The sequence below is a fragment of the Pelobates fuscus genome, chromosome 2 (genome assembly GCF_036172605.1).
Source record: "Pelobates fuscus isolate aPelFus1 chromosome 2, aPelFus1.pri, whole genome shotgun sequence".
NCBI lineage: Eukaryota > Metazoa > Chordata > Amphibia > Anura > Pelobatidae > Pelobates > Pelobates fuscus.
In genome coordinates this window covers 9,706,185-9,732,260 of record NC_086318.1, presented here as the reverse complement: position 1 = coordinate 9,732,260, position 26,076 = coordinate 9,706,185, and the positions used below count along the sequence as shown (strand labels likewise).

Genomic DNA, 26,076 nt, shown 5'->3' with positions numbered 1-26,076 from the left:
GTAAAACCTGTCTAAACCAGATTGCCATGCTGCCAGTAAGGGACAAAAGATACTTTTACTAACTTTTGAACCCCTGGTCTGATTCATGCCATTTTTTTAATATGTTGCTCCCTTGAATGGATTGATTGTGAATATGTAATTTTAATGTGAATGTGATGTATGGTTTTAGAGTTATGAATGGTAGGTAAAAAGTATGTTAAACTGTAAATGTTCTGGCCAGCAGATAATTGAGCTATGTATATTGCTAAAACTCAATTATCTAGCCTGGCCCAGAGGAGGAGTTTTGTGTTGCATAAATTGTGAGTTCTGTGTGCCAGTAAATCAGTCTTGTTCCAGCATTAAGCCTTGGCTCATGTGTGGATTATTTGGCGAGACCAGCAATTTATTACTCTGTGGATTACTTGCTGATTTTATTTTATGGGAAGAAGGGAATGCTTGACGGAGTAACGGATTGTACCGTCACAGTGTTCAAAATCAAATACATGTTCCGAGAAAAAAAAAAAGAGTTGGAGTAACCCCAAATGTCTATTCAGTAATGCTAACCTATAAATCCCATAGGAGTTGTGATTATACGCTCAGTATTTCTACCCTGTGATGTTTCTTTACACACAGACTCACCCTTTTCCCAGCAAAGCGGTATGGTCGAGGAGAAGACATATCGGGAAAGAGCTTGTCCAGCCGGGGTTCGCGTTCTGCCATCATGCCATGACACGAAGTGATGGTAAGGAGATCTACTCGATGGTTATCCAGTGAGCGGCACAGCAGCTCTCGGTGGTAATAAATGGAATCTGGGAGGCTGTACATGCACATGGGAGATAATTTCATTAATATATGGTCAGATGTTCCAAAACATTCAGATTTAAAGGATCACTATAGTGTCAGGAAAACAAACCTGTTTTCCTGACACTATAGTGCCCTAAGGGTGCCCCAACCCTCAGGGTCCCCCTCCCTTGGCGCTGAAGGGATTAAAACCCCTTTAGCAGCTCACCTTAATCCAGCGCTGGGCTCCCTCGGCGCCGGTAAACTCTCCTCCCCCACCAACGTCAGCTCCCGAGTGGAGCGGAATGCGCATGCGCGGCAAGTGCCGCGCGCACATTGTAACAGTCCATAGGAAAGCATTTCTCAATGCTTTTCTATGGACGTTCTGCACGCATCCAGCATCACAGATGCGCCTCTAGCGGCTGTCAGGAAGACAGCCACTAGAGGTTGGATTAACCCTCAATGTACCCCTGAGCTGAAGGGGTTTGGGTGACTAAAGTGTCCCTTTAATGCTATTGAGCCATTATCTACTTCCTTCTGGACAAAATCATTATCTGCAGTGAACATGGTCAGAAAGATGAACTCCATGTGCTAAACACAAAAACAACAAATATATCCCTGTCGTAAACTACAACCCCCACCATGCTCTAATAGCCTTGCTTCTGACCAAGCATCATGGGAGGGCCAGAAATCGCTCACCCTGTGCACTGAAGCATGATAGCACACATTGCCAGAGAATTTTACATGCACTGAAAATCAATCTGACTTCTATACCTATCCAGGATTATTTAACAGAATTGACTTTGAAGGCAATATATAATAAGGCTTCGGTTTGGGTGGAGTGGAAATGACATGATTCTATCTCTAAAGGAAATGTGGCACAGAGAGCATGCCAGGGACACTAAGCACCAAAACAACTTCAGCTTAATGAAGCAGTTTTTGTGTATAGATCATACCCCTGCAGTCTCAAAGATCATTCGCTGCCACTTAGGAGTTAAACCACTTTGTTCGTGTAGCCCTAGTCACCCTTCCACTGGCTGAGACTCACACAGCCTCTCTACAAACTTTCTGAAAAACAATTTCATATATTTAGCTTCCCTTATTGCACAGTGTATTGATAATGGAATTTCATCATACTCTGTTAATAGCCTGGTAGTGCCTGCAGCAGAGACCTGTGTGTAATTAAAGTTCAATTAACAGAGCAGGACATAAAAACTTCTAAAGTAAACACACAGTGTTGTCACATCTGATCGAAAATGGAAAAACTAATTTCATGGTGTGGGCAGGTATCGCTAGAGCTCGTGCTTAGAGGGTGTTTTTAAAGGGACACTGTAGGCATTGTATCTGTTTCATCTCATTAACCTGGTTGTGGAGTCTGAAAACCCCGGGTGACGTGATTTCATTTAGCATTAAACAGTTTTTAATGTTTTTATGGCTGAGTGACAGGCAACAGAGGGTTGTAGTGAATGGAGTATATTCAAAGCTTGGGCTTGTCACCAGTGGGGTACTTCAGGGATCTGTACTTGGACCCATTCTCTTTAATATTTTTATTGGTGATATTGCAGAAGGTCTTGGTGGTAAGGTATGTCTTTTTGCTGATGATACTAAGATATGTAACAGGGTTGATGTTCCAGGAGGGATAAGCCAAATGGCTAATGATTTAGGTAAACTAGAAAAATGGTCAGAGTTGTGGCAACTGATATTTAATGTGGATAATTGCAAGATAATGCATCTTGGACGTAAAAACCCAAGGGCAGAGTACAGAATATTTGAGGAAAGGGATTTAGGGGTGATTATTTCTGATGACTTAAAGGTAGGCAGACAATGTAATAGAGCAGCAGGAAATGCTGGTTGTATAGGGAGAGGTATTAGCAGTAGAAAGAGGGAAGTGCTCATGCCATTGTACAGAACACTGGTGAGACCTCACTTGGAGTATTGTACGCAGTAATAGAGACCGTATCTTCAGAAGGATATTGATACCTTAGAGAGGGTTCAGAGAAGGGCTACTAAACTGGTTCATGGATTGCAGGACAAAACTTACCAGGAAAAGCTAAAGGATCTTAACATGTATAGCTTGGAGGAAAGACGAGACAGGGGGGATATGATAGAAACATTTAAATACATAAAGGGAATCAACACAGTAAAGGAGGAGACTATATTTAAAAGAAGAAAAACTACCACAACAAGAGGACATAGTCTTAAATTAGAGGGACAAAGGTTAAAAAATAATATCAAGAAGTATTACTTTACTGAGAGGGTAGTGGATAAATGGAATAGCCTTCCAGCTGAAGTGGTAGAGGTTAACACAGTGAAGGAGTTTAAGCACGCGTGGGATAGGCATAAGGCTATCCTAACTATAAGATAAGGCCAGGGACTAATGAAAGTATTTAGAAAATTGGGCAGACTAGATGGGCCGAATGGTTATTATCTGCCGTCACATTCTATGTTTCTATATGGAGGGGACAAAAGAGATGTATTTTTCATTGTTCTGTATAAAGAAAGGGATCAAGATCTGATTACATATCCCAATGCACTCAGTAATTGTTAGTTTGTGGTGGGAATGCCTGTTCATTGGAGCTGCATTTTTTTTTTTGTTTCTCTTTGTGGGGGTAATTATGCTAATACAGCTATTACTACTATTTTTGATCAGTTTAACACTAAATAAGAGTCATGAGCTTCCTATAGCCCTGCTCCCAATGGAGGTATGGCTTAGGTAGAGATTATACACTTCTTTGTAGTCATACCGATTCATACCTGAAATGGGTGCTGTGACACTCTCAGGCTATCACAGCTGCTCATGTTGATGCTTCCTGACTAGCCAGTGCTGCATGGGGTGGTAGGCTGCTGAAGACTGCCTTTAGCATTAGAATATTTAAAATGGATTAACCCTAAATAGAAAGATATCGCCAGTGACCTCCAGACACTATAACCACTTAAATTACATGAAGCAGTTACAGTGCCTATGGAGTCCTTTTAAATAGATTTTCTATTTTGGCCTAATTCACGAAGGTAGGCTGACTACATTTTAAAACTTTCTGTTTAGCCAATAAACCCAAAGTTATGTACTGACTGACAGTGTGCTTCATACCTGCCCGGAGACATGCGTCGGCAGTCAGAAAACCGATCGTCCAGCCCAGCCAGCATCTCCTGACTCTCTTCATATGAAAAGGGAAAGCAGAACGCAAAGTAGGTTGTGGCACCACGGCAATCCAGGAACCGGTGAACAAAGGACAGAATAAACTGGTTTTCCACCATCTGAGATCAAATGAACATACACATTAATTAGCTTCTCAACATTCTTCATATACATGGTGTTCTAAAAGATGGAGGAACACTCCTCGACAGGATTTACAAAGGACATAAAACAGGTGTTTATTGTTATGCTGTTACCATGTGAGCCTTTCATTAGGAGGATTAAAGTGAGATTAGACAGTTCAGTTGGGCATTATTTATTAACGTAATAGAGGTCCAGGCACTCCTTGGTTCAAGACAGTTCCTTTATTAGGAACCACAACAGCAACGTTTCAACCCCAAAAGGTCTTTGTCAAACAAGGGCATTATTTATTGACTGAGAATGGCATTGAAATAGAGTGTCGTTTTAACAAAGTTTTAAAAGTTAAAATTTATTTCCCACTGCATTAGTGTTTATGGTAGTAAAACAGCCTTCCTCATACCAAACCTGAAATGTAGGTCGCTCACGGACACGCTCCCAGCGAGACCTGATGGGGACGGTGCGGACTAATGGAGCCATACCCTGGGAGTAAAGTTTACTCTGTTTGTTCAGGTTCATGATGTTAATTTTAATAAGTTTCCCAGGGACACCTCCGCGCACACTGAAGTAAAACCAGGATCTAAAAGTGGAAAAATGAAACAAATACAAGGTTATTCACGTAACCGTAAGCTGCCAACTTGTCCTGGGAACTGCACGTTTTAGACTAAAGTGTCTAAAATGGAAATATCACTTGGAGTTAGAGAATCTTTCTGATTTGCCTGTTTGAATACATTTTGGAATTCCCTCGCCAACTCCTGACAATTCCACAAATGAAATCAAGACAGTGAAAAATCTCTACCGTATAGTCAGCCTTTACAGCTGCCAAACCCGAATATTGCAGAATCCATACCATGAGATTATGTGATCATGCATGTCCCAGTAAGTGCCTCTCCAGTTTTGCAAGACATGTGCAGTTATGATTTTTTAAGTGAGCTATCCTCGGCCTTTCCTACTGTCCCCAGAAGATCACTTCCCCCCCCCCCCCCCCCCCCATTCATTTTCCATGCCCATACTGCCTAATTCAGATCATTCTCCCCCAAGGCAATGTCTCCAGTACAGAGATACCATACATGCTGCTATTGGGTTATTTCTCTAATGAGGGGTGGGCAGTCACAGCTTTACTCAATGGCTTGGCACACTCCCACTAAGAAGCCTGATTGTTACAAGTCGAGTGAGTCACCATGAAAGTGTCATATATTACGGATCTGTTTTTACACAGTTATGAAAGTTAACCTGACCAATGAAGCACTGAGAAAGGCTTAAATAAGCATAATGGTTCTAACTAAGAATAAGATACACCACCTGTTGCCATTTTCATATTCCGAGTTTGCGCAGTCGGGTTTGGTCCACACATTAAACTCATAATCGACAGCAGTCAGGGCGCCCCCGAGTCCTGGATTGGCCCAAGCACTGCCATTGGTAGTATCTCCATCTCCTTCTGGTCTCTCAGTCTTCTCCACCCGGTCCAAGTTCCCAGAATCAAACTTGGAGCTGAAGATCAACCCCCCACATCTGACTTCCATCACTTATCATTCATGGGGATTGCTTTCATCTTGAGATACCACAGATCTGGGGGCGACAAAGAGTTAACGCACGGGTCTATGTAATACACCTTATTTGGGAATTTATACTCCCTCCAGGCAATGGAAGTATTCAACAATAGCAGTTATTATTCCAGTGAGGAGGTCAGACTGATTGCTACTCTGGTTGGCTGGAGTACAATTATCAACTACAGAGCCTACAGAAATGTTTCTATGGATATTAAACACGCTAGGTACTCACTTGTTTCAGGATATACTGAAGCTATAGTATCGAAATGTGCTGCCACCCCAATGTGAAGCTATATTAAAGCTACTCTATAAGGCTAGGGAAAGTGTAAGGAACTCAAAGCGCTATATAGAGGCAGATAATAATAATAATTACTCCTGTCCCACAATTCCAGAAGAAGGAAACCAAACAAAGGAAGGGCTCAGCATCTCTGTATTATAGGAACCTTAATCACATAAAGAAAGACAAGAGCCAATGGATACCAACACATTGCAACAGAATATTATTATTATTATTGCAATTCTTATAGCACAACTTATTCGGCAGCGCTTTACAATGTTATAATGAGGGGAATTTAACAGAAAATGAGAATCTATTACAGATATATTAACAGGAACGATAGGTTGATGATGACTCTGCTAGAAAGAATTCACAATCTAGTGGGGTATAAAAACCAATAGAAAGGGCATCGTGGGGGATGGGAACAAAGTGACGGGTGGGGAAGTAGCAGAATGTAAAGGTGAGAATGAGTTGAGAGAGTAATGACAGATACAGACAGAGCCACGCTGACATTATACAGCATTATACAGAGCCACGCTGACATTATACAGACAGAGCCACGCTGACATTATACAGACAGAGCCACGCTGACATTATACAGACAGAGCCACGCTGACATTATACAGACAGAGCCACGCTGACATTATACAGACAGAGCCACGCTGACATTATACAGACAGAGCCACGCTGACATTATACAGACAGAGCCACGCTAACATTATACGACATTATTGAGACAGAGCCACGCTGACATTATAGAGACAGAGCCACGCTGACATTATAGAGACAGAGCCACGCTGACATTATACAGACAGAGCCACGCTGACATTATACAGACAGAGCCACGCTGACATTATACAGACAGAGCCACGCTGACATTATACAGACAGAGCCACGCTGACATTATACGACATTATAGAGACAGAGCCACACTGACATTATAGAGACAGAGCCACACTGACATTATAGAGACAGAGCCACGCTGACATTATAGAGACAGAGCCACGCTGACATTATAGAGACAGAGCCACGCTGACATTATACAGACAGATCCACGCTGACATTATACAGACAGATCCACGCTGACATTATACAGACAGAGCCACGCTGACATTATACAGACAGATCCACGCTGACATTATACAGACAGAGCCACGCTGACATTATACAGACAGATCCACGCTGACATTATACAGACAGATCCACGCTGACATTATACAGACAGAGCCACGCTGACATTATACAGACAGATCCACGCTGACATTATACAGACAGATCCACGCTGACATTATACGACATTATACAGACAGAGCCATGCTGACATTATACAGACAGAGCCATATTATATATTATTATAAGCTGTAATGTTGTTATATACTGTATATAATTATTATAATAAGCTGTAATGACGTTATATACTATATATTATTATAAGCTGTAATGACTTAATATACTATATATTATATTATTATTATAAGCTGCAATGATATTATATACTATATATTATTATTGTATTATTATTGTTATATTATATATAATAAGGTGTAATGACGCGATATATACTATATATTATATTATTATTATTGTTGTTGTATTATTATATTTTTATAATAAGGTGTAATGACGTTATATATACTATATATTACATTATATATTATTATTATATTGTATTATATATAATAAGGTGTAATGATGTTATATATTACATTATATTATATTATTATTATTATTATATACATTATATTATTATTATTATATTGTTATTAGATTATATTATTATTATATACATTATATAATTGTTATATTATTATTGTTATATTATATATTATAATAAGGTGTAATGACGTTATATATTATATTATATTGTATTATTATTATTGTTATATTGTTATTATATTATATATTATATTATTATTATAATTATATTGTATATTATAATAAGCTGTAATGTTATTATATACTATATATTACATCATATATTATTATTATTGTTATGTTATTATATTATATTATTATTATATTATTATTATTATTGTTGTTATTATATTATATTATTATTATTATTATATTGTATTATATTATAATAAGCTGTAATGTTATTATATACTATATATTACATTATATATTATTATTATTGTTATGTTATTATATTATATTATTATATTATTATTATTATATTGTATTATATTATAATAAGCTGTAATGTTATTATATACTATATATTACATCATATATTATTATTATCATTGTTATTATATTATATTATTGTTATATTGTATATTATAATAAGCTGTAATGACGTTACCGGAGCCCAGTCTCCCTGTATTGCCCCTCACAGCTGAGCGCAGTAACCCAAACAGCAACAAGCTCCGCCCCGCCCAGGAGACAACACTCCGCACTGTGATTGGCTGAGCGCAGTAACGCAAACCTACACGGCGAATCCTCGCCCCGCCCAGAATACAACACTTCGCCCTCTGATTGGCTGGGAGACGAAAGCCAAACAGCAACAAGCTCCGCTCCGCCCCGCCCAGGATACAACACTCTGCCCTCTGATTGGCTGAACAGGGAGCTCTGAAATAAACTGCCAGTTCATTGAATAGGACAGTGTTTCAAGCCTCGCTATGAACGTGAGGGGCGGGCGCTGGACCAGTTTCCATGGTAACTAAGAGCAGGTTTCGCCAGATACCTGGACCCACAATACATCTCGGCGCAGATGTAAAGGCGGAATAAACGCTTTATTACAGAGCTCTAAGCACCAGAGACGAGAAAGTGCGCCACAGTTACTACGCAGCCAGATATCAATGGCAGGCTATGGAAACATGGTGGCCCTCGCTGGCTTATAACAGTAGAGATATAAATTATAGCTCGTAGCCTTCGATAGCTCAGCTGGTAGAGCGGAGGACTGTAGAGAGAAACTCAGACATCCTTAGGTCGCTGGTTCAATTCCGGCTCGAAGGACATTTTTATATTTCATATCACTGTATTAATTTATAATAATATCACTATATTAATTTATAATAATATCACTTTATTAATTTATAATAATATCACTTTATTAATTTATAATAATGTCGCTATATTAATAATATCACTGTATTAATTTATAATAATATCACTATATTAATTTATAATAATATCACTATATTAATTTATAATAATATCACTTTATTAATTTATAATAATATCACTATATTAATTTATAATAATATCACTTTATTAATTTATAATAATATCACTATATTAATTTATAATAATATCACTTTATTAATTTATAATAATATCACTTTATTAATTTATAATAATATCACTTTATTAATTTATAATAATGTCGCTATATTAATAATATCACTGTATTAATTTATAATAATATCACTATATTAATTTATAATAATATCACTTTATTAATTTATAATAATATCACTTTATTAATTTATAATAATGTCGCTATATTAATAATATCACTGTATTAATTTATAATAATATCACTATATTCATTTATAATAATATCACTATATTAATTTATAATAATATCACTTTATTAATTTATAATAATGTCGCTATATTAATAATATCACTGTATTAATTTATAATAATATCACTATATTAATTTATAATAATATCACTATATTAATTTATAATAATATCACTATATTAATTTATAATAATATCACTTTATTAATTTATAATAATGTCGCTATATTAATAATATCACTGTATTAATTTATAATAATATCACTGTATTAATTTATAATGATATCACTATATTAATTTATAATAATATCACTGTATTAATTTATAATGATATCACTATATTAATAATATCACTATATTCATTTATATTGATATCACTGTATTAATTTATCATAATATCACTATATTAATTTATAATAATGTCGCTTTATTAATAGTGTCAATCAAGTAACACACATTCATATAAAATGTAAGTTACTTGGCCAGTCAATGTAATGACAGGAATGAATAAGTAGATAACTCCCTAATTCCCACGGTATTAGGGAGCTATCTACCAAAAGGCTGAAAGACCTAAATTGGTCTTTCAGCCAAATTTACTAATACCAAGCAAAGATTACTTAGTATTAGTAAATTATGCCACTACTCACTATACCGCGAGTAGGGGCATGTCTATTAAACCGCTCACTGTTAAAAAAAAAAGGTCCCCCACCTGAGCGGTGGGTGGGGGCCCTAATGTAAAATAATGGGGGGGACCTATTGTCCTCCCCCGGGCCTCTACCCCTGAGCGGTGGGTGGGGGCTCTAAATTCTAATAAGGGGGGGACCTAATGTCCTCCCCCCTGGCCCCCACCCCTGTAGCGGAGCTGCAATATTAAATCCCAATATCTCCGCTGGTACAGAAAGTAATCCGAAGTGCCATTCCAAAAGTTGCAGATCCTTTCCCACAGGAGTTAAAGGGGAAGAAAAAGTGTATTACAACCCCATAAGCCCAAATAGGGAGACATGAAATCCAGGGGCATAAAGGTCTTTCACAAGTGCCTTAAAAGCCAATAAGTCACAGGGGCCATAATCACAGGGCAAGAGGCTGGCAAGCAGTCCTCTCCAAAATGCCACAATATCACTATATTAATCTATAACGATATCGGTGTATTAATGTATAATATCATTATATAACGAGATTAATTTATAATATCACTATAGTAATTTATAACGATATCTTTTTGGCAGCGGGGCCCACAGGGAAACTGCTTTGGACCCCCGAAGAGTAATTGGATATTTCTAAACTCAGGACAAAATTTTGAAACTATTTAGCACGGGTGTTTTTTGGCGGTTGTAGATGCGTAACAGATTTTAGGGGTCAAAGTTAGAAAAAGTTTCTTTTTTTTCTTTTCATATTTTTTGAATGGTTTCAAAGTAAATTATATGATATGATAAAAATAATGGGATCTTTACAAAGACCATTTAATGGCGAGAAAAACAGTATATAATATGTGTGGGTACAGTAAATGAGTAAGAGGAAAATTACAGCTAAACACAAACGGTCTGAAAAACGGTCTGGTCACTAAGGGGTTAAATCTCATTCTATATGGTATTGCCACCTCTATGTCCTTCTATAAATGTAATGAGAAATTATAACCAGCATTCAGTGTATTATTCATTGTCTCAAACTCCTATTTAACATTATATGGAGAACTTTCCTTATGCTATGGTTTACAGACTGATTTACAGAGAATGAAACGTTTTACTCATTTAGAAATCTGACAAAGGAAATAAAATATTACTGGAACAGATTTTGTGTGCAATTGCAATAAAAGTGTCACTTCCCATACCGGGAGTCGAACCCGGGCCGCCTGGGTGAAAACCAGGAATCCTAACCGCTAGACCATATGGGAGGCTGTGCAGTTACGGCAGATACAGATCTTCTTTGTTGGACCATGTCACTACCGCACCTCACTTTCATTAGCTCCACCTCCTTATACCCCATTCATAATATAAATGATAAATTATTTATATTAAACACCTCATATTACCCATCTAACCATCCCAATAAAAGCCAAGCACAATTAACCCCTTAACACCGCAGCCAAATGTACAAGTTGTGAACGAAACAAAACGTAAACAAAACCTGGCATTTGCGCTATATGTCTGTCCAACCGTAATTCACCTCTTTCATATTAAATGTACCCCCCCTTATTATATATCATTTTATTCAGGGGAAACAGGGCTTTCATTTAACATCAAATATTTAGCTATGAAACATAATTTAATATGAAAAAAACGGGACAAAATAAGATTTTTTTCGTTCTACATGACATTTTAACTGTCAATGTCATAATACTGTTTGCTTTTACTGCAATAAAATACACATATTTGTATTCAGCAAAGTCTCACGTGTAAAACAGTACCCCCTATGTACAGGTTTTATGGTGTTTTGGGAAGTTACAGGGTCAAATATAGCGTGTTACATTTGAAATTGAAATTCGCCAGATTGGTTACGTTGCCTTTGAGACTGTATAGTAGCCCAGGAAATAAATTTACACCCATAATGGCATACCATTTGCAATAGTAGACGACCCAAGGTATTGCAAATAAGCGATGTCCAGTCTTTTTTAGTAGCCATTTGGTCACAAACACTGGCCAAAGTTAGCGTTCATATTTGTTTGTGTGTGAAAAATGCAAAAAACGCCAATTTTGGCCAGTGTTTGTGACTAAGTGGCTACTAAAAAAGACTGGACATACCCCATTTGCAATACCTTTGGTTGTCTACTATTGCAAATGGTATGCCATCATAGGGGTAATTTTCATTCTTGGGCTACCATAGGGTCATAAAGGCAACGTAAGCAATCTGGCGAATTTTAATGTGAAAAAAATTAAACACAAGCCTTATAATTGACGCTGTAATTTTTGAAAACACCATAAAACCTGTACATGAGGGGTACTATTGCAAACTACAAATCGACCAGGGATTCAGCTTGTATCACTAGAACATAAGCATACAACACAACATAGTGTAATACAGTTAGATTAAAATATTCATTTTATCTTTCAAGGTTGCACTCACAAGTTGATGGATTTTTTCAAGCCCTCAGGTTGCCTCCCCTGTAGTTTGGGGGGTTCCTTCTTTTGTCTGGTTGCCACGCCAACTCCAAATTTAGGAAGTCCACACACTCCCAATGGTTGGTAAAAAATGGAAATTTATTGGCTTTAAAAGTATAAAAATCAAATCATAAAATGATACTACTGGTCCTACGCGTTTCGTCTCCCTTGGGAAACTTCCTCAGGGACCAAGTATCAAATTTCAGTTAAAACACACAATTTACATACACTGTCAAAACATCAAGTGTACAAATAAGCCTATTTCCCCCTCCCCTCTCAAACCCTTAAATATGTTCAAGCTGGGAGTTCATTGGTGGTGTGGTGGGCGTTGGTGCAGAATCCTCTTCCTATTGGGCTTCCTATTTGTAGTATGAAGGGTGTCTCAGCTGTTTCCATATACTTCAATCTTTTTTCGCGGTCAAAATCTCCTGTCCGTCTTCACTTCCGGTTCGGCGCACTTCTGTGCGTTCCATTATGACTTTGTTAAAATGGCTGTGCGTTCCATTGGATTCAGTAGCTCAAATTTGAATCGTTGCCCTCTGGTGGTCGCCAGAGGTAATATCATGGATATGCATGATGTTAACGTCAATTTAGAAGAAAAAATAAATGGAAGGAGACAACATGTTGATTTGCATTCTTTTTCCTTCAAATACTACATATTTTCAGCATATTTTTCAACCATTTTTCTTCATTTCATTCATCAGTTTGCACTTGTCCTTCCATAAACCTCTATAAAACTCTAATTATATTTTTAATATTGGATCTTGATGTTAATTGTTAGTCACCCATTTTAAAAGGGTTTTCACTAAATATATCCCTATTTTGCCATATTTTCACTATATACATATATATATATATATATATATATATATATATATATATTTCGTTATATATAGTCAGGACATTGCATACTGATGAATATCTTTAATGAACACAGTTAACAACCATAATCTATTTTTCAATTACCCTCTTATCTCCTATTCATATATTAATTTTTCTCAATATTTTTATTTTTATTATTATAGGAGATAAGAGTGAAAATATGGCAAAATAGGGATATATTTAGTGAAAACCTTTTTAAAATGGGTGACTAACAATTAACATCAAGATCCAATATTAAAAATATAATTAGAGTTTTATAGAGGTTTATGGAAGGACAAGTGCAAACTGATGAATGAAATGAAGAAAAATGGTTGAAAAATATGCTGAAAATATGTAGTATTTGAAGGAAAAAGAATGCAAATCAACATGTTGTCTCCTTCCATTTATTTTTTCTTCTAAATTGACGTTAACATCATGCATATCCATGATATTACCTCTGGCGACCACCAGAGGGCAACGATTCAAATTTGAGCTACTGAATCCAATGGAACGCACAGCCATTTTAACAAAGTCATAATGGAACGCACGGAAGTGCGCCGAACCGGAAGTGAAGACGGACAGGAGATTTTGACCGCGAAAAAAGATTGAAGTATATGGAAACAGCTGAGACACCCTTCATACTACAAATAGGAAGCCCAATAGGAAGAGGATTCTGCACCAACGCCCACCACACCACCAATGAACTCCCAGCTTGAACATATTTAAGGGTTTGAGAGGGGAGGGGGAAATAGGCTTATTTGTACACTTGATGTTTTGACAGTGTATGTAAATTGTGTGTTTTAACTGAAATTTGATACTTGGTCCCTGAGGAAGTTTCCCAAGGGAGACGAAACGCGTAGGACCAGTAGTATCATTTTATGATTTGATTTTTATACTTTTAAAGCCAATAAATTTCCTTTTTTTACCAACCATTGGGAGTGTGTGGACTTCCTAAATTTGGAGTTGGCGTGGCAACCAGACAAAAGAAGGAACCCCCCAAACCACAGGGGAGGCAACCTGAGGGCTTGAAAAAATCCATCAACTTGTGAGTGCAACCTTGAAAGATAAAATGAATATTTTAATCTAACTGTATTACACTATGTTGTGTTGTATGCTTATGTTCTAGTGATACAAGCTGAATCCCTGGTCGATTTGTAGTTTGCAATAGTTGTATATGGTCACCAAGTTGGGAGGTGACTAGAGGGAAGCAAGTATCCGAAAAAAGCTAAGTTTTTACTGATATTTTCCACGGGTGAATAGGTGGAAGCTATACTTTACATGAGGGGTACTGTTGTACTCAGGAGACTTCGCTGAACACAAATATTTGTGTTTCAAAACAGTAAAAAGTATTGCAGCAATAATATCGTCCCTGTAAGTGCTGTTTGTGCGTGAAAAATGCAAAAAACGTCACTTTTACTGGCGATATCATGGTTGTAATACATTTTACTGTTTTGAAACACTAATATTTGTGTTCAGCGAAGTCTCCCGAGTAAAACAGTACCCCCCATGTACAGGTTTTATGGTGTCTTGGAAAGTTATAGGGTTAAATATAGTGCTAGCAAATTAAATTCCCTATACTTTCGGCATGGGTGGTCAGGCAGGTCCCGCTAATTGTAATTAATTAGGATACCTAATTATGTAAAATTATTACATAAATATATGTGTAGAATTAATATATGTATATATATACATATGTGTATATATACGTATATATATATATATATATTTTTTAATATTTTTATTTATATATAGGTATATATAGTGATATATACGTATATATTTATGTATATAGATATATATATATTATTTCGTTCTACGTGTATTTTGATATAAATATATATATATATATTAATATCACAATACAGTTAGAACGAAATAAAACACATCTATATATTTTTTAATATTTTATTTTTAATTATTTATTTTATTTTATTTTTTTACGTATTTACATATTTATTTTGTTTATATTATTTATAAATATATATAACAATAATTATATATATATTTAATCAGTATCAGTCTACGTGTAATTTGATATTAATATATATATATATAATTATATATATACTAATATTAAAATACACCTAGACGGTGTATGTGTGTGTATGTATATGTGTATATATATACTTAGATCATATATATATAATATATATATATATATGATCTAAGTATAAATTTTTTTTTTTTACACTTGTAACATTATTTTTATTTTATTTTCAGCCAGCAGGGGGACCAACTGTCATTACAGTTGGTCCCCCTGCTGGCAATGCCTGAGCCAGCTATCCCGGCCATGTGATTGTGAGGTCCTCGCAAGGACCTCACTCTCACATGACCGGGAGGCACCGGAGGAGGAAGATGTGCCGCGGGGGGGCTCCCTGGGAGTCCCCCCAACCGCGATCGCCGGCGTGGGACCGCCGGCGACCGGGTAAGTTACTAAAAACCGGAGGGCGTACTATTACGTCCGGTGGCGTTTAGAGCCGCTTTTAAAAGGACGTAATAGTACGCCCTCCGGACTTAAGGGGTTAATAAATGTAATAAGCATTTTAATACAACTATTCAATAATTTTAATAATAATAACATATTCCATGCATAAAATAATAACAACATAATATATCAAATAATAAACATTGTAATAATGATAACACATCCCATTTATAAAATTATATGCGTTGGCCGGGAATCGAACCCGGGTCAACTGCTTGGAAGGCAGCTATGCTCACCACTATACCACCAACGCTGTGATATGGCCAGTGTAACCGTTATATGTTTTCTTTCCGTTTTTTTATGTTGTCTTTGTATTACTGTTATATGTTTTCTTTCTGTTTTTGGATGTTGTCTCTGTTTTACCGTTATATGTTTTCTTTCTGTTTCTGGATGTTGTCTCTGTGTTACCGTCATTTGTCTTGTTTCTGTTTCTGGATGTTGTCTCTGTTTTACCGTTATATGTTTTCTTTCTGTTTTTGGATGCTGTCTTTGTTTTACCGTTATATGTTTTCTTTCTGTTTTTGGATGTTGTCTCTGTTTTACCGTTATATGTTTTCTTTCTGTTTTTGGATGTTGTCTCTGTGTTACCGTTATTTGTCTTGTTTCTGTTTCTGGATGTTGTCTCTGTTTTACGGTTTTATTTTTTTTTTCTTTCTGTTTTTTGATGCTGTCTTTGTTTTACCGTTATATGTTCTCTTTCTGTTTTTGGTTGTTGTCTTTGTTTTACCGTTATATGTTTTCTTTCTGTTTTTGGATGTTGTCTCTGTTTTAGCGTTATATGTTTTCTTTCTGTTTTTGGATGTTGTCTCTGTTTTACTGTTTTCCTTTTTTTTCTTTCTGTTTTTTGATGCTGTCTTTGTTTTACCGTTATATGTTCTCTTTCTGTTTCTGAATGTTGTCTCTGTTTTACCGTTATGTGTTTTCTTTCCGTTTTTTGATGTTGTCTTTGTATTACCGTTATATGTTTTCTTTCTGCTTTTGGTTGTTGTCTTTGTTTTACCGTTATATGTTTTCTTTCTGTTTTTGGATGTTGTCTCTGTTTTACCGTTATATGTTTTCTTTCTGTTTTTGGATGTTGTCTCTGTTTTACCGTTATATGTTTTCTTTCTGTTTTTGGATGTTGTCTCTATTTTACCGTTATATGTTTTCTTCCTGTTTTTGAATGTTGTCTCTGTGTTACCGTGAAATGGTTTTATTCTGCAGACATTTTACATTGTTAAAATGTTCTTGCTTTAAGAGATGTGTTCGTTGGCCTGGTCACGGCAGCTGTTCCTTTTACTATCATTGCCGTAATGTTTGGTGCCTCTCTATATACAATTTAAACATTTTTTTTTTAGTTTATAACTGGTTTGCCCCCAATACAATAAATGAATGTATAATATACTGATTTTATCTTCCTACAAAAAGAAACAATGTTCTAACACCCTACTTTTACGTTTTCCCAGTCTTCTGTTTTTTGCCCTGATCCAATATTGATTGCTTTATTTTACATTTTGTATTGGAATATCACCATATGAAAAAAAGGGAAACGATTATAGTGCCTAGAATGTCTCCTTTAAAAAAAAAAAAAAAAAAAAAGTTGTTTCTGCCCGGTTTCGAACCGGGGACCTTTCGCGTGTGAGGCGAACGTGATAACCACTACACTACAGAAACCACCATGTTTTCCAGTAATTCTGAGGACAAACAGATCTGTATATATCTGTGTATTTCTACATACAGACGCTACTTGCTGTAATACAATACAGTGTATCAATAGAAATGTTATTTCACAACACAAAATGTATCCCTTCGATAGCTCAGCTGGTAGAGCGGAGGACTGTAGAGAGAAACTCAGACATCCTTAGGTCGCTGGTTCAATTCCGGCTCGAAGGAATTTTTTATTTACATCATACAAAGTGTCCCTGATTTTATTACATTGTATATCATTTATATACACAAATATAAGAATAATATATATAACTTTCCACGTGTTCCGCACTCATCGCTCCAGGTCTTGTTAACCCCTTAAGGACAGAGCTTCAGAAGCTTGTCTTTCATTTAATGACAACAGCATTTTTTGCTGTTTGCTTTCAACTGCAGTTTGCATTTTACTAATTTATTGCACCGACACATATTATATAACGTTTTTTAAAGGACAGAAAGGGCTTTAATTTGATGTAACATATAAATACATAAATGCTTATTTATTATAAAAAAATACAGAAAAATGCAAAAAAAAAAAGGAAAATTTAGATTTTTTTTACAGTTTTTGCAATAATAATGTGTGCCTAGTTAGTGCAGGTTAAGGAAAGTAATTAAAAATAAATTCATTTAGTTGTTCTGATTTACAGAATATATAATGTGTCTGGGATTTTAAGTTTTTTTTGGTAGTTACAGGTCACAAAGCACAAGGAGTAAAATAAACTTTTAATGTGGAGCGATTTTAGAATTTGGTATGTTTGTCTTGTAAGCTTAATAGCCATAAAAGAAAACAAAATTGCAAAACAAAAGTATATATTTATATAAAGTAGACACCACAGGCTATTTACCTAAGGTTGTTTTGACACTTTCTACGTAGCCATTTCACCGCCAACCTCTGCTAAATATTGGAGTAAAATTGTGTTTTTGGGGGGTTTTCACACACAAACTTATAACAAAGAACTTCTCATGTGTATTTTGTAAAGTTGGTGTGTGCTATTCCTGTACAAAGTTTTATTATGTGTTCAGTTACTTCTGCTGAGTACAACGGTACCCCCATTGTATGTCTTTGGCACTATTTCGTGAAGCTACAGTGCCATATAGGAGACCTGTCCTTTTCAGTATTCACAGTCGAATTTTGAGAGACGGATTTAATGAGCCTATGCTTCCATTTGGGGTATTATAGTAGTTTGACTGTTCAAAAAACTCCACAAAGGCCTACCATTTGTAAAAGTAGACACTTCAGGGTATCTCATAAGGTGCATATTGTGCTTTAACATGCCCCCATTTTTTCACCAATATATGCCAAAGTATGTGGTAAAAAATAATTTTGTGCATTTTTTACATATGGATTGCATTTTTGCTGGGCATTTTGTATATTTCATATGTGCCACTAAGTTCAAAACCCCCAAATTATGCTCAGCTAAGTCTTCTGAGTAAAAGGACACCCCCATTGTATGTCTATGGCACTATTTCGTGAAGCTACAGTGCCATATAGGAGACCAAGCCATATCAGTTTTTACCGAACTTTGAATTTTGACGCTGGGCCTATGTGCAATTTCCAAGCATCCTCGCAGGTTTTAAATTCAAACTACCCCACAAAGGCCTACCATTTCTTAAAGTAGACACCCCAGGGTATTTCAAAAGGTATATTTTGAACCTTAGCGTGGGATCATTTTTCCGCTAGCTTGTACCAGGTGTAGTGGTAATAAGCGTTTTTTCTGCCTTTTTGACACACAAAGTGAGTTTGCACAGTATATTTTGCAAACCTTATGTGTGCTACCACTGTATAATACTTTATATGTTGCTCAGCTATGTGGTCTGAGTACAGCAATACCCCCGTATGTACCTTTGCCAGGTATATGTGGATGTTGAAGGGGCACATTTGAGACGCAGCCATTCAGTTTTTTTCTAACTTTGACGTTTTACGCTGTGTCCATGTTCCAATTTGGAGTAGTTTAGATGGTTGGTTATTGAAACTTCCCCACAAACACATACTATTTATTAAAGAATACACCCTGGGTAATTCAAAAGGCATATTTTGAACCTTGGCGTGGGATCATTTTTTCTCTAGTTTGTTCCAGGTGTAGTGTTAATGAGCGTTTTTAAATGTATTTTTTAACTTTTTAAAACTTTTTTTACTTTTTAAAACTATTTTTAAAACTTTTGTTTTAATTATTAATTTTTTTAAAGTTTCCTAAAGTTTCTTAAAAAAATGTTTTCCAGATTTTTCTAAGCTTTTTTTTTTACCGTTAACCCCTAACTAGCAGTAAGCAGCACTAACAGTAAATTCCCCATTTCCCATAACTCCCACCCACCCCCCGAGCTAGAACAAATATTTAATTATACAATATTTAAATAGTTAATTAAATAAATTGAACCCCTGAGGGTTAAAAAATAAATAAAAGTTAATCATCAGGGGTTAAAAAAAATTAGATCACAGTATAATACTGTGATCTGTATTTTCATCACTGTAGGCAGTGATCGACTGGCAGGGAAGGGGTTAATTTTTATTTGGACATGGTAAAAGGTTTTATTTTTTTATTTTTTACTTAAACGTTATTAAAACTTTTTTAAACTTAATTTTTTAACTTTTTAAAACTTATTTTAAAATGTTTTTTTAACGTTAACCCCTAGTTAACACTAAATCCCCCAATTCCCCACTAACTTCCACCCTCCACAGCTAGCTAAATTTATCATTTTAAAATATTTAAATTAATTAATAAAATAAATTTAACCCCTGAGGGTTAAAAAAAAAGTCAGATCATAGTAAAATTCCATCCCTGCCAATTGATCACTGTAGTCAGGTGCAGGGAGGCGGAAGGTGAGTATTCTGAGCACATGTGCTCGCTCTGACATTGCAGGGATCTGGGGTTAATTTTAACGGGTGGCGGACAAGATCCGTCACTCGTCGTTAAGGCAATCCCCTGAGTGACGGACCATAAGTATATATAGGTTCCTGCTAAAGTGCACTCACAGGACAGTAATACAAAGAAGTGTCAACGTTTCAGTCATTGCCGAACTTTTTTCAAGTCAATTGCCGGACTTTTTTCAATATTAATAGGATTATAATCACTCGGTATAATATATAACGGGATTATAATCACTCAGTATGATATATAACGGGATTATAATCACTCAGTATAATATATAATGGATTATAATCAGTCAGTATAATATATAATAGGATTATAATCACTCAGTGTAATATATAGTGGGATTATAATCACTCAGTATAATATATAATAGGATTATAATCACTTAGTGTAATATAAAGCTGGATTATAATCACTCAATATAATATATAATGGATTGTAATCAGTCACTATGATATTTAATGGGATTATAATCACTCAGTATAAAATATAATGGATTGTAATCAGTCAGTATAATATATAGTGGATTATAATCACTCAGTATAAAATATAATGGATTGTAATCAGTCAGTATAATATATAGTTGATTATAATCACTCAGTATAATATATAATGGATTATAATCACTCAGTATAAGATATATTTGTGTAATAATGACTGAGAATATAGAATGTTTAATAGTAATTACACCCAGTCAGGGCCGCCACCAGAAATTTTGGGGCCCCTAACTCAGCTCAGGGTCTGGGCCCCCTGGGGCCCGCCTCCAAATACCGCTCACTGGGTCCACACACAGACACAAACGCACACACTGATACATACTAACAGACACACATACTGAAACAGACATACACGCATACAGGCATACATACTGACACACACATACTGAGACATACACACAGGCATACATAGTGACAGACAGACACACATACATACAGACACCGACATACATACATACATACACACACACACACACACACACACATTCATACATACAGACACTGACATCCATACACACATACATTCATAATGGCATACAGACATACAGACTGACATACATGCATATATACAGACATACTGACAGACATACTGACAGACATACATGCATACAGACATCCATACACACATACACACAGACCTACGTTCATAATAATATGCAGACATACATTCATACTGACATACAGACATACATATATACATATATAATGACATACAGACATACATATACACATACATAGACATACATACATGCATACAGACATACATGTATGCATACAGACATACACAAACATACATAGACAGACATACATACGTAGACATACATGCATGCAGTCAGACAGACATAGACATACACACAGACATGCATCCAGACATACATACATACATTCATACAGACATATACATACATACAGACAGACATACATACATAGACATACACACAGACATACATACATACACACATAGACATACGGACAGACATAAATGCATGCAGACAGACATACATACACAGACAGACATACATACATACACATACATGCATCCAGACACACAGACATACATGCATACAGACAGACATACACGCATACAGACAGACATACACGCATACAGACAGACAGACAGACAGAGACATACAGACAGACATGCATGCATCCAGACAGACATACATACATAGACATACATGCATACAGACATGCAGACATACACGCATACAGACAGACATAGACACACAGACAGACATGCATGCATCCAGACAGACATACATACATAGACATACATGCATACAGACATACACATACAGACAGACAGACATACATGCATACAGACAGACATACATACACAGACATGCATACAGAAACACATGCATACATACATACAGACATACACATACATGCATACAGACACACAGACATACATACACATGCATACAGACAGACATACACATACATGCATACAGACAGACATACACAAACATGCATACAGACACACAGATAGACAGACAGACACACATACATGCATACAGACATACATACAGACAGACAGACACACATACACATACATGCATACAGACACACAGACATACATACAGACACACACATACATACATACACATACATGCAGACAGACAGACATACACATACATGCATACAGATACAGACACAGACAGACATACATACATACATACATACATGCACACACACAGCTCATTTTCCAGCCACCCTCCTGTCTCTTACCTTTTCTTTGCAGGAGGGTGGCTGGGGATGATGGGAGTCGGCGCTGCTCCCTCTTCATTGCTGGGCTCTCCCTCTTTACGGCTGGGCGGGCGGGTGAGCACTTCCTCCCAGCAGCACTTGCGGCTGCTTTTTTTTTTTTTAAAGGGGCCCGGTCGCGCTATACAACGCCCATAGCGCTGACCGGGCCCCTGAAGGAGGGGGCTCATCGGGTGGCCCTAAGTGTGTGGGCCACCCGATGGGCCCCACACTGGGGCCCGGGCGGCCGGGCCCCCCAGGGCCGCCGGGCCCATGACAACTGTTATGGTTGTCATGCCCTGATGGCGGCCCTGCACCCAGTGTATACTGTCAGGTGTGAACCTGGGTCCCAGCTCTGTGAGTACACTATAGTCTCTGTTACACTCACCCTATTCCGGCTCGAAGGACATTTTTTTATTTACAGCATAGAAAGTGTCTCTGATTTTATTAAATGTTATATCATTTATATACAGAATTATAAACACTGATAAAAACATACACATATATATATATAACTTTCCACGTGTACCGCACTCATTGCTGCAGAGCTTCAGAAGCTTGTCTTTCACTTAATGACAACGGCATTTTTTGCATTAATAGTATAATATATAATGGATTATAATCACTCTGTATAAAATATATTTGTCTAATAATACCTGAGAATATAGAATAGTTAATAGTAATGACACCCAGTGTATACTGTCAGATTTGAACCTGGGTCCTGATGTGGGATTATTTATGTGGGATTATTTAAAAAACCTTATTGCACTTGTATTCAATTATTGCACTAACTCCATTTTAACTTTATACTGTGACAATCCTCCATTTTGTCCTCCTAAACCTGACTTGTTCAATCCTCCATTTTGTCCTCATAACCTAACTTGTTCATTTTAAAACTACCTTACATGACAGAATTTCCCAGCACATCTAATACAATAGAACAAAGACTGTATTTTTCCATAAAGATATGACTAACCCAGGAACTGCTGAATTTCCCCTAACTCGCAACATAGTATAAATTGAAGGCCATGAGAACACAGTAGTAATGAAATGTTCTATTCATAAGAGACCTTGCACCTGGCCACGAGGCCTGAGATCACCGACCGTGTAAAATGACGCTCAAGACCCCTTGTCCCCCACCCGTGTCCAGAGCAATCCCACCTCTTGGTGGGTGGACACGGGACTAACCACTTAGTTGTGTGAACCAATTAATAATATTGATAGGAGGACACTAATCCCGACACTTAACAATTAATCCAATTAATGATGTTTATTTGCTGATATTCTAATAATCAATGATGACGTAAAATGTCTCTTAAAAGGACCTGCGCGTCCGCTTTTTAACCACTTGCCAATAAATTTTCTCGAAGTTATTTTAACCTGAACCTTGTGTGTCAGACTTAATTACTTCAGCGTATATACGCAATTTATTTTATTAATTTGGACAGGAACAGATAGACATTTAAACATTTTGGTTTACTGCTAAAAAGTACCATAACAACTTGGCGCCCAACGTGGGGCACCGGGCTATGTCTGGCCGGTGAGCCGTCCTAAGGAAGACGCTGTTGGACGGAGGAATCCAGGGGGAAGGAAAGGAGATTGATCACCTCCAGGTACACGGTAGAGACTTCTGCAGAGCCACCGGTATGTTCCGGCCCCTTTGATTGACCCGTCCACGTGTCTGTGACTGCTTCCCGGGAGGACATCAAAGACAGGTAATATCTTGCCCGGTGTCTCGTTACTCATTTGTTTACCTGCATTTTAGTCTATCTGTTGCCTGGGTGTGTTTGAATTGTGTTTGAATTGTTTGCCTGTTTCCCCATTTTGAGATAAAGGGGGGGTGGACCTGCAGGGGATTTGCCTGGGGTTCTGTCTTGCTTGTTTTCCCCTTTTTGGGATAAAGGGGGGTGGACCTGAGGGGACTTGCCTGGGTCTTCAGTATATCTGTCTATCTGTTTGTATTTTGCCCCTTTTGGGATTAAGGGGGGTTGACCTGTGGATGCGTTCCTGGGGGTCTTCTTTGCCTGTTTACCTCTTTTAGGAGCCTCGTGGCTGTGGCTGTAGGGAAAAAGGGGATTGTTGGAACTGTGGATTTTGTGTAGACTCATAATTTCCTGTGATCCTTCTCGTGACACTCTGAGAGCTTAGCTAGCCTCATTGTGCACGTGGTAACCCACGGTTTCGAGTACTGGGGTTAGTGGAATTCCAGGTTTGGTAACCACTGTCCCGAGTACCGAGGCTGGGGGGATTCCAGTTTTGGTAAACCTCAGCTTCGGCTGGGGGGATTCCAGTTTTCTTTTGGTAACCACAACCCTGAGCGCTGGGGCTGGTGGAATTCTAGTTTTTCTGTTTATTTGTGGTAGTGAGACTTATAAGTGGGTTTTATAGGGGCACTACGGGGTTGAGGGAGGTGACTTTGGAGTAAGCACATGAGTAAAGGAAAGGAATTACTGTTGATTTCATTTGAACGGTGATGCATACACTGTATTTCAACTGTATTGTTGTCTTGTTTGCTTAATGAGGAGTCTCATGTACTCCTGTGTCTGTCTCTAAGGATCTTTCCTTGCCTTTCATCTTTTCTACACTTTCTATATTATTATACTATCCACTCCCATTCCTCTTAAAAGAGAAGTGATTGGTCACACACTTCTCACCTCGCTCCAATCCGTGTCTACCACCCTGGGTAGGCGGATTCAGTGACTGGTCTACGTTTTGGGAAGACGCACCTGAGAACGTCCCACGATTCTCGGGTGGCAGTCGAGCATTGTAGACGTTCCTGTTCAATTTTCCTTCTCTCTCTCTATATCTGGGACGCTGGTATAGGGGTAAAGGGACTATGGGACAGGATTTAGATAAGCCCAGCAAGGGCTGGTTAGCATGTGATTTGGTAGAGAACAGAGAGGGTGAAGAGATGGTTAAAGGTGTTGAAAAGATTGCAAAAGTATGTAAAATTGCTGTACCGACATGTGGGAGATTGCAACCAGAAAGTTGGCGTAAGTTACTAGCAGAAATGAAAGGCAAGCTTACAGATAATGGTTTATTAAAGACTGCTGAAGCATGGTACAGAGTAGCGAAGGCTATTCAGTTAGAAGGTTGGGTTGAGGAAGAAGTAAATCACAAAGGTGTGAAATTGTTTGTGTATCATAAAAATTGTGTTGCTGGGGTTTTCCCTCAGCCAGCGCCCCAAAATGGTGCCCAGGGGATGTCCGTCCCCAAGGTTCAGTCAGCCATAGGTGATAGCCAGCTGACTATGTTCCCCACTCCCGATCCTCCCGAATCCCATCCCATCACCTCCCCTGTCTGCCCGGTCCTGAATTCTGATGGATCTTTCTTTACCCCTTCCCTTTCTCTAATGGTCCCATCATCCTCAGCCATCCCCACGCTCCCTTCCATGCCTAATCCTAACATCTCATCTGCCGCCTCCTCCCTGCAATCCCTCTCTATGGTTAATCCCCTTCCATCAGCACCCGCCCAGCTAACTACTCCTCCCTCCCATGCTACGACTCCTCTT

At 37.3% G+C, this 26,076-nt stretch overlaps 1 protein-coding gene and 5 non-coding genes across 7 annotated transcripts in view; 2 read left to right on the top strand and 4 right to left on the bottom strand.

The window, feature by feature from the left end:
• AGBL5 (AGBL carboxypeptidase 5) overlaps positions 1-8,239 on the bottom strand; it is a 173,479-nt gene extending 165,240 nt beyond the window's left edge. Inside the window, exons 1-5 of one of the 2 annotated variants that reach the window (XM_063441915.1) lie at positions 8,163-8,239; positions 5,333-5,599; positions 4,439-4,610; positions 3,848-4,014; positions 619-796 (exon numbers count right to left, since the gene is read on the bottom strand). In XM_063441915.1, the coding sequence (XP_063297985.1) occupies positions 619-796; positions 3,848-4,014; positions 4,439-4,610; positions 5,333-5,553 (738 nt within the window). In that variant the 5' untranslated portion in view covers positions 5,554-5,599; positions 8,163-8,239. Of the gene's footprint in view, positions 1-618; positions 797-3,847; positions 4,015-4,433; positions 4,611-5,332; positions 5,600-8,162 lie in introns of those variants that run through there. The other variant, XM_063441916.1, reaches the window with a different exon arrangement.
• Positions 8,240-8,728: 489 nt separating this feature from the next.
• On the top strand, positions 8,729-8,815 carry TRNAY-GUA (transfer RNA tyrosine (anticodon GUA)). The gene is given in 2 exon segments: positions 8,729-8,765; positions 8,780-8,815. It is a non-coding gene; the product is annotated as a tRNA-Tyr (tRNA).
• A 2,332-nt stretch (positions 8,816-11,147) lies between these two features.
• On the bottom strand, positions 11,148-11,219 carry TRNAE-UUC (transfer RNA glutamic acid (anticodon UUC)). Its single transcript has one exon. It is a non-coding gene; the product is annotated as a tRNA-Glu (tRNA).
• A 4,731-nt stretch (positions 11,220-15,950) lies between these two features.
• Positions 15,951-16,022, bottom strand: TRNAG-UCC (transfer RNA glycine (anticodon UCC)). The gene has a single exon. It is a non-coding gene; the product is annotated as a tRNA-Gly (tRNA).
• A 1,327-nt stretch (positions 16,023-17,349) lies between these two features.
• Positions 17,350-17,422, bottom strand: TRNAV-CAC (transfer RNA valine (anticodon CAC)). Its single transcript has one exon. It is a non-coding gene; the product is annotated as a tRNA-Val (tRNA).
• A 132-nt stretch (positions 17,423-17,554) lies between these two features.
• TRNAY-GUA (transfer RNA tyrosine (anticodon GUA)) lies at positions 17,555-17,641 on the top strand. The gene is given in 2 exon segments: positions 17,555-17,591; positions 17,606-17,641. It is a non-coding gene; the product is annotated as a tRNA-Tyr (tRNA).
• Positions 17,642-26,076: the final 8,435 nt, after the last annotated feature.